The 9,003-nt window shown below is 41.5% G+C and overlaps 1 protein-coding gene across 5 annotated transcripts in view; it reads left to right on the top strand.

Annotated features, from left to right (window-relative positions):
- The first annotated feature begins 933 nt into the window (after positions 1–933).
- The window catches only part of Pola1 (DNA polymerase alpha 1, catalytic subunit), a 304,504-nt gene continuing 296,434 nt past the window's right edge, over positions 934–9,003 (top strand). For 3 of the 5 annotated variants that reach the window (XR_005876751.1, XR_005876753.1, XR_005876752.1), the window contains exons 1-2: positions 934–1,164; positions 6,048–6,172. Coding sequence is in view for 1 of the 5 variants with exons in the window: in XM_040744194.1 (XP_040600128.1) it covers positions 1,122–1,164; positions 6,048–6,172 (168 nt within the window). In the remaining 4 variants the exon portion in view is untranslated. The remainder of the gene's footprint in view (positions 1,165–6,047; positions 6,173–9,003) is intronic. The other 2 variants (XR_005876750.1, XM_040744194.1) reach the window with 2 other exon arrangements.

Raw genomic sequence — 9,003 nt, 5'->3', positions numbered from 1 at the left:
AACAGAAAGTATTTATAATTCAGTCATCTTGGCAAAGTGTACATTTTGCTTATGGAGTTCATATACCTAAGTATTTGATATATTGTTGCAATTGGGTATGTGCACATCAATTTACTGTTTGCTATTTCTAATGTGAAATATCATTAAACATTTCCCGTCTTTGGTTGTCTCAATTATTTTATCTTTTTGACGTTCTATCATTAAATCTTCCCTCTTCTTTCTCTTTGTTTTTCTTTCCCTCTATCCATCTCTCTTTTTTGAGGCAGGGTCTTCTTCTGTAGCCCATGCTGGCCTCAAACTGAGTAGTCCATTTTGGGTTCAAAGTTACCATGCTCTTGTCTCAGCCTCCCAAGAGTGAAGTTTACTGAAAACTATTTTTTCGTTTGAGGTGAGAGTTGTATTTTTTCGTCAACAACTGTCTCTTAAAAGAAATAAGCAACTACCGAAAGAAACACAAACCACATAAGTAATTTTGTCCTTTTTTCAAGTGCATTATATCAGGACTCATGAAGTCAGATTGGTGTTTTTGAAGGCTGCCGCTTTAGCCATTTGCTTAGGATGGTCCACATACTTTAAGGTTGTGACATACATTTTTGTGGATAATCACAGTCAGAGAGACAAGAGACAGGGCAAGAATCGGAATGTATAAGGTGAGGAAGTCTGTTTTGGGGTGGGGAGCCGGGAGGACAGAGGCAGTGCAGAGATCGAAAGGCACAGACAGTTCCTTTCTTTTATGGCCGCCCGCATCTCTTTTCCCTGAAAATCATCTCTCATGACCAGAGAACCCCGTTTCCCAGGAATCCTTCAGGTTTTTTAAATAGCGGGCGTGCGCCTGCGCAGTGTCTTTCGGAGGTTTCTTTTTCAGCGCCCGACCGCTTCCTTCTCCAGTTCCTCGGGCCTCGCAGAGGTTCCCGCTATTCCCTCGGGGGTCATCACCGGGCGCCAAATGCGCTCCCGCGGGAAGGCCAGGGGCGGGGCGCGGCACGGCGCTGCACGTCAGTGGCCTTCCGGGCGGAAGTCCACAGCTTTCCGAGCCGCTGATTGGCTTTGGTACTGGCGCCTATCTCGGCCCCCGCGCCACTTTCGGGCTGGTTGGCGCGGAATCGGGAGACTATCTGACCATGGCGCCAGTCCACGGCGACGACTGCGAACTGGGCACAAGCGGTGAGCCACGAGCCCATGCTCCGGGTACCTGGTTGGGAATGGTGGGGTTGCGGCGTAATTGAGGGGAGCGGAGGGTCTCTGTTTTGAATTCTTCAGAACGTGGCGTGCGCTCGGACCGCCCCTCAGGTTGTTTGGCGGGTGACCTTAATCTTTCTGGGCGGAGACCCTAGGGATGTGGGACGGGGCTTCCTTAAGGGGTCAGCGGCGGAAGGGATTTTTGTTTGGGAGGTTTCCTTCTCCTGTGACAGGCGCTACACTCGTTGGCTATTTTCATTTCCTTTGATGAGTCGCACACACGTGCCGGTTACAACTTCATGGCAACCTGTCTGGGCAGCGCTGCTCCCTTCTCAGGTGGTTTGAGGGTCGGGATAGAGCATGCGTGTGCTCCCGTTTCTAGGAAGTCCCAGGAAAATTGCTAGCATTATTACTGAGCAGAGAGCTGCAAGTGCTGTCACCAGACACAAATGCGTTTTGTCTTTATATGTGAAGAATTTTTCAGATTCTACGGGGGAAATTCAAGTGCTGCATAGAAATAGTATTCAGGTCTAGTCATTTTGGGCGAAGTTTATAAAAAAATTATCAATTGAGTAGCATTTTGGATGCCTTGTATATCAGGCTGTTTGTGAGTTGTAATTTTTTGCCTGAAGTTATTTCCCGAAGTAGAATTCAAAAAATGCAGATGGCCTTGCCTGATTTCTGATTTTAAGCAGTGTTCAACTGGAGTGTGACTTAACTTCAGTTCTAACTTAAAATCAGATGTCTCTTAGCCTAGCATCACATGCCCTGTCACTCGGTTGCATCGCCATTAATGAGATCTTGTTTCCTGATCAGTTTCCTTTGCATTCAGCTAGTTTTAAATCACAGGGTTCAAATTTTCTTAGCCTTTCTCATCTTTTGAAGACAAATTATTTTGGAGAGCCGACTAGCCTGGATTACAAATGGGATGTAGGATGTGAGTACATGAGCAGTCTGCAGCCCCCTATCAGTGATTTGCCTCGAAGCCCTTTCTTCACCCTGAAATACTGTACGCCATCTGTGAACATCAAGAAATCACTCTTTGGAGGATACTGTGCAATCTTGAGACCCCTCTTAAGTCATGGTGTTGATTAAGTATCTGCTGGGGACTTGTGACTGGAATTTTTCCTTTAAAGCAGACCAAAAGATTGTTATGTGAAAGATGTTGCAGGTTACTGTCTCTGCCTGCTTTGGGGGAGGGTGGAGGTACTTCAAGTGGTGATTTGCAAAAAATCTTTGAATCTTTGTAATTTTCTTCCCATTGTTATTCTTTTCTTAACTAACTTGCTTATGCAAAGCATTAGAGACTTTTTTCTTAAAGAAAACACAGGCTTTTTTGTGTCGGAAGGTGGAACACCTGGACAGTGGCAGCAAAAAGTAGCAGGATGTGTAATTAGCTGTTGTTGTACATAGAAAGCCATTGGGGGCTTTCATGATAAAAAACTGGTATATTGGTTTGTTCAGCAAATATTTATTATGTAGGTACTAGGCATAGGCATTCTGCCAGGCTCTGGCATTAGCATGATGGGCAGAGTAGATGTGGCTTCTGCCTTCGTGGGGTGGAGAAAGTAAACAGTCACATGTAGTGCCACATTGAGTCTTTCCTGAGGAAACTGCTTGCTTTATTTTTGCTTTCTGAAGCTAGACCAAAGTGTTGGCTAGATGTGGTGTGTGAATTGTATGCATATGTATGTGTACTTGATTATCAGAAACTCACACACATACACACACACACATTAACACATGCACACTGAATTTCTTCTGTACTGCTAAGTACAAAATAAGATAGCAAGTCTTATTTAATTCTTACAACTTTATGGGGAAGATGTGTTTTCCCCTTTTCATGAGTGTGAAAGGGTCTTAAAAGGTGTATACATAGCTCTCACTGTGTATGAAAAGAGATTGGGAGTTTAATGAAAAAAAAAAGCCATACAGTGCTTCATTCAAGAACCACTACAGCTCCTAGAACCAACTCTAATTGCTTTAAATGGCAGACATTTACTAGAACACCATGTTGTTTGCAGTGATCCTGTAGTACTGGGAAGCCAGTCTGGGGCTGCTTAGCCAGATACAGTGATTACCATTGTGCCACAAAACTGGGTCAGAGAGGCGGTCATTGCCAACTATGGAAAGATATACAGATGTTGAAGTTTATACCTTGAGATATACTAGTCTCACATTTTCAGTTCTGTCGTTGTTGCTATTTGGGGCATTAGACTCCAATTTAAAATCTGAGCGTCTGTCGTTGGTAGACACTATTTTATATGTTCATAGCCTAGCTATATGCAAGGCATCTGTGAAAGAACACCCACTTGTAGTAACACCCTGCGGCAGGTCAAAGGCTCGATGAACCATCAAGACATAAGGAGAGAATTAGGCAGCTTAACGAGGTGAGCCTGTCATTGAGACACATACCTACAATACTATCATTTTGAAGCTGGGGCTGGAGTATCATCATTTGAGGACAGCCTGATTACCTAGTGAGACCCTATCTCAGAAAAAAAGTGAAATAAAATAAAACAAGATAGCTATTCACCACTTAACTGGCTTATATCACCCACTAAAAAATGGCAGAACTGGGCCATCTTTTCCATAATGTCCAGAATCTAGGCTTTAATTCTTCTTCTTGCTGTGTATTCTTAAGAGCTAGGAAGTTAGCTTCCACACTGGCTTACTCTCAGTTTCTGGAAACACTTTTCATTTGCTTCTCTTTGTAATTTGTCTCAGGTCTCTTCCTCTGTTTCTGTCACTTTTTACCCTGTTTTGTGATGTTGAAATTCTACTCCACTTTTTAGGCTTGTTGGCGATCTTTCCTGTGAAAACTTCCTCAATTTCCTGAACTTAATGGTTCTCTCCATTTCCATAGAATTCTTACTTTTTCTGTAGCACTATTTAGGTCCTTTTGTATTACTTGAATGTGATAACTTTGGGGACAAGGAAGGTGTCTTATTTGTATTTCAGACTTTGTGTAGTGGTACGGTGTTGCCTATGGAGTAAATGTTTAAGATCTAGAGAGTTTGTGGGGTGTCAAGTTCTTGAATACACTGACTTCATTCTTAATGGCTATGCCCAATAATATCTGAACCCTTTTCATGTAGGCCTACTCAAGAATTTTTAAATCATTTGAATGACACAAGATTTGGTGACTGTCATCAAGTATCTACATTCTTTAATTTTCACTTAATATCTTTCTGAAAATATATTTAAAAGTCAAATGTGAATGTCAAACAATAGACTGAGATGCTATAAAGATTCCATTTCCAGAAAGCTAGGGATAAAACAAAATCTCTAATTACACTTTACCTTTGAGATACAGTTTTCCATAGTTCATTGCCAACGTTGGGTACACGTTCTTTAGATCTTATTTTCTGATTCAGTCAGACACTTAGTCAAACAGCTTAATGTCACAAATGTTCCAGCATGGATGTTTTTAGGATGCCTCTTATCAGTGTCTCATTTTTTCTATGATTACTCCTTTTAGTCAATCAATCAGTATCAAATAAAATAGAACAATTTCACAGATAGACATATGTGGCAGTCATGCTGAGCCTAAACTTATAGCTGCCAGGCAGCACTGTTGATTCGATCATTCATGATGTGTGTGAAAGTGGACAGAGAGAGAGAGAGGGGGGAGGGAGGGAGGGAGGGAGAGAGAGAGAGAGAGAGGGAGGAAGGGAGGGAAGGAGGGAGAGAGAGAGAGAGAATTGCCCAGTTTGTGATATTCCAAACCATATATGGTCAACACCAAGGTCTTCTGGTATTTCAGTCTGAGCCCTCTTTTGACATTCCTTCAGCCAGTCTGTTTCTCTGACATTCCAGGTGCTTTCTGTATACCTTCATTAGGGTATATGCTACTTAACATTGTTTCATCAGATTGGCCTGTAGGCAAGTTCATGGAGGCATTTTCTTGATTGATGATTACTGTGGGAGGGCCCAGTCCACTCTGGGAGGTGACAGCCCTGAGTAGGTGGTCCTTGGAAATGTAAGGAAGGTAATTAGTTGATTGTGGTTTTGAGAGGAAATCAGTAAGTAGCATTTTGTAAGTGGTTTTTTTTCTTCTGATCTTGACTTAAGGTTCCTTCCTTGACTTAACATGAAATAAAAAAGCCCTTTCTTCCCAAAGTTGCTTGCACTTATGGTTTTTTATTATTACTGCTACTATTATTTTGGTTTTTGAGACAGGGTCTCACTGCATAGCTTTGGCTATCCTGGGACTCAGTATGTAGACCAGCATGCCTTGTATGCAGAGATCTACTTGCCCTTGCCTCCAGGGTACTGGAATCAACGGAGTGTGCCACCATTGTTAGTATTTAGGCATTTGTACTGGCCTGCCTTTGGAGTTCTGACATGATACGCCCCCAGCTGCAGCCACTAAGAACACCACCTGTGCACATTCACTTTGTTCCCTTTTAAAAGAGCCCCGCCCGCCTCCCATCCCTCTCTATCTTCCTGTTTCTGTTCCTTTACTCCCCCTCCCTCCCTGCCTGCCCTCTTTGTCCCCCAACCTCTCTTTGCTGTCCCTGGAGGCTGGTCTCCCTTTCCCCTTTCCCTGTTTACAATCCTTTTTGCTTAATAAAAAATCCCTCCACTTGAACTCTGTCGCATGGTGTCTTTTTCTCCAGCCTTATAATCAGTATTTTGTCACAGATACAGAGAAGTGACTAAGATAACTGGCTTCAGCTGTTTTAACTGGAAATTAGAGGAAATTTCTGGAGAGTCACAGGATCTTCATATTTGGTCATGAGCTTTGTGAATTATTTTGCATTATAAAAATGCTCACTTGGTTATGATGGTCTAGAAACAATCCTTTGATTTTGAGGGAATATGGCTGGTAATTTTATAACATCTCTTAAACTTGGTTTTTTCAGCTGTGACGGATTCAGGGAGTTTTGTAGCTTCTCGAGCTCGTCGAGAAAAGAAATCAAAGAAAGGACGCCAAGAAGCTTTAGAGAGACTGAAAAAGGCTAAAGCTGGTGAGAAGTATAAATATGAAGTAAGTAATGTTTTAATCCTGTCTTTTATTTAGTTCACAGCCTGCAGGCAGTTATGTGTCACCTTCACCTCATTAGAAATATTAATATATTTAATTTATTTCAGATTAGGGAGGACATACTATGGAATCTAGGACTATAACATGCTGGGCAAGCCTTTTTTCACTTTGTGTTTTGATATTGGAACTCACTAAATGGGTCATAGTCGTCTTGAACTTGTAATCTTTTTTTTAAGAGACAGTGTTATAGGGTTTCTCTGTGTAACAGCCTGGCTGTCCTGGAACTTGCTCTGTAGACCAGGCTGGCCTTGAACTCACTGAGATCCACCTGCCTCTGCATCCCAAGTGCTGGGATTTAAAGGGTGTCACCACTGACTGACATTGAATTTGTAATCCTAATGCTTTAGAGTTTTCCTAGTATGTAGAATTGCAGGCCTGTATCACTAGGCTTGGTTCAAGCTTCTTACAACATAATAGTGAACATATGTGGGCATGAGGTAGATTTATAGAATATGGAGAGTGCTAGACCCTTTAAAGTTGTTGTATGGAGCTTTGCATGCCATTTTAAATGAAAGTAGTTTCATCTGTGTTTTCCCCTTGTTTTGTATACTGCAATCCCCTTTGCTTAAGGGAAATGAGAAGTGTTTTTACTTTTATGATATTAAATGGTCTAGCTAAGCACTTTCTCAGAATTGTTCTTAAGCTCATTTGCTAGGGGATTGGCATTGGAGATTTGGGCCCTATTTCTTGTTAGTAAGATTGAATGGGATACTCTTTGCTGTTTTTTTAAAACCATTGTTTATGTCTTGTAGGTCAAAAATCAGAATGCACAGCATTGTGTCGTGTAACCTTCCACATTCTTGAGTATCTTAACTGCCAAGGGTAGGAAGAGATAGACAAATATTGGAATATAATAGCAACTAGTGTACTTTTCTGAGTTCACACACATCAGTGATCATACAAATAGTATGATTAACATCACTTTTCAGGTGAGGTAACTTGGCACAGGAAAGTTAGTGAGATCCTAGTGGAAGAATCTTTATTTGTACCTTGGTGATCTGGCTTGGGAATATTCACATTTAACTCTGGCCTGTACTATATTGGGGGATTCGGCAAGTAGAAAACATTTTGCCATTTGATACTATTCAAGTTAAGTGAAGCTATGGGGTCATGAAGAGTTGCTAAAAGGATTACAGTGAGGCAGGAGTAGAGCTTTTTTTTCTTTTTGATTTTTTGGTTTTTCGAGACAGGGTTCTCTGTATTGTTTTGGTGCCTGTCCTGGAACTCCCTCTGTAGGCTATGCTGGTCTTGAACTAAAAGAGATTCACCTGCCTCTGCCTCCTGAGTGCTGGCATTAAAGGCATGTGCCATTACTGTCCTGTGAGTAAAGCAGTTTTTTAATGTAGGAATTTCTATAAAGGAGTTCTCTGGGACATTTCAGATGTTGGTGTTATGTGGTTGAATCCCTTTATACATGATATTATTAATTGTGTAGTTCTAAAAAGAGTTCCTGCCTGGCAGTAGCCGTGTGGCTTTTAAAGATAGTTTGCTGGACTCAGGGTATGGCTCAGTGATGGAGTACTTGACTAAAAAGAGGAAAGCCCTGGGTTTTATCCTCAGTAACATACAGAAGACAGAATAAAAAGTTTCCTTGTGTCTTTTTAAAATATTTTAAAATTTGTGTGTGTGTGTGTGTGTCTACTTACGTGCTTGCACATGTATGTGCGGGTATGCCTGGAGACCAGAAGATGGTGTTGGGTCTCTTGGAGCTGGAGTTCTAGGTGGTTTTAAACCATCTCATGTGGGTGCTGGGAACTGAACTCAGATCCTTTTACACACTGATCCATCTCTCTTTAGCCCCATCTTGCAGTTATTCTGTATAGTAGAAATCCAGTTAGCTGTTTACTGCAAGGCTCTCCAGGTTCTGTGTTCAAGTTTTTTCCTAAGACCTTAGCTTTTCTGGTATATTTGATATGTTTCCCCTTTAAAAAGGCAGACTCCTAAGAAAGGGGCATTTTTTTCCCAAGACAGGGTTTCTCTGTGTAACAGCTCTGGCTGTCCTGGAACTTGCTTTGTACACCAGGGTGGCCTCTAACTCACAGAAATCCCCCTGTGTCTGCCTACTTAGTGCTGGGATTAAAGGTGAGCACCACCAAGGACCAACCAGGAGGGGGGAGTTTTAAATGAGGTCTGCCATATTCTCAGTCTGGCATGTCAGTTGCCTGTCACCATGGGTAGCTGAAGCAGTGGTGTGCATCTGCATTATTGCTTTAACTGTGCAGAGGTGGTCTGATACTTTCATATTCATGGACCAGTGTGATTTGGGAATTCACTGCTTTCACTGGACTTTCCACTTAGGTCCCTATTTACTTTCAAGGCCTGAAATTTAGGGAGGATTAGTGGTAAGGCAAACAGACCATTCAAAAACCATTTCTTTGCCTACAGAATATGGAGTGAATTTCTTTTGCTCATTTTTGGATGGCATGAGTAATGTATTTCTTTTGAATTTTATTTAGTTAATTGAACTGTTGCTAAAATTATTGTCTATGCAGGGCATTTATTTACTGGTGAATGGGTAGACTATGCCTTAGGCATTTGTTAAGTATAGGAAAAACTAGTCTAGAAATTATGTGAACAATCCCCAAAGCAGCTAATGAAGAATTGGCTATAATTCAGTTTGTTTTTTATGGAGTAGATGAGTAATTGATGGTGTGACAAGTGTATTATGCTAATGGAATCATTTAATATCTTACGTTAACACCCACCTAAAAGGAATACTAAGTTAATTGATGTCTATTTAAGGAAAACCCTGCAGTGGTGTTGAATGTCGGAAC

The sequence above is a fragment of the Mesocricetus auratus genome, unplaced genomic scaffold (genome assembly GCF_017639785.1).
Source record: "Mesocricetus auratus isolate SY011 unplaced genomic scaffold, BCM_Maur_2.0 Super-Scaffold_100003, whole genome shotgun sequence".
Taxonomy (NCBI): Eukaryota; Metazoa; Chordata; class Mammalia; order Rodentia; family Cricetidae; genus Mesocricetus; species Mesocricetus auratus.
The sequence above is the reverse complement of the archived record's forward strand: the minus strand, read 5'-3'. Positions and strand labels throughout refer to the sequence as shown.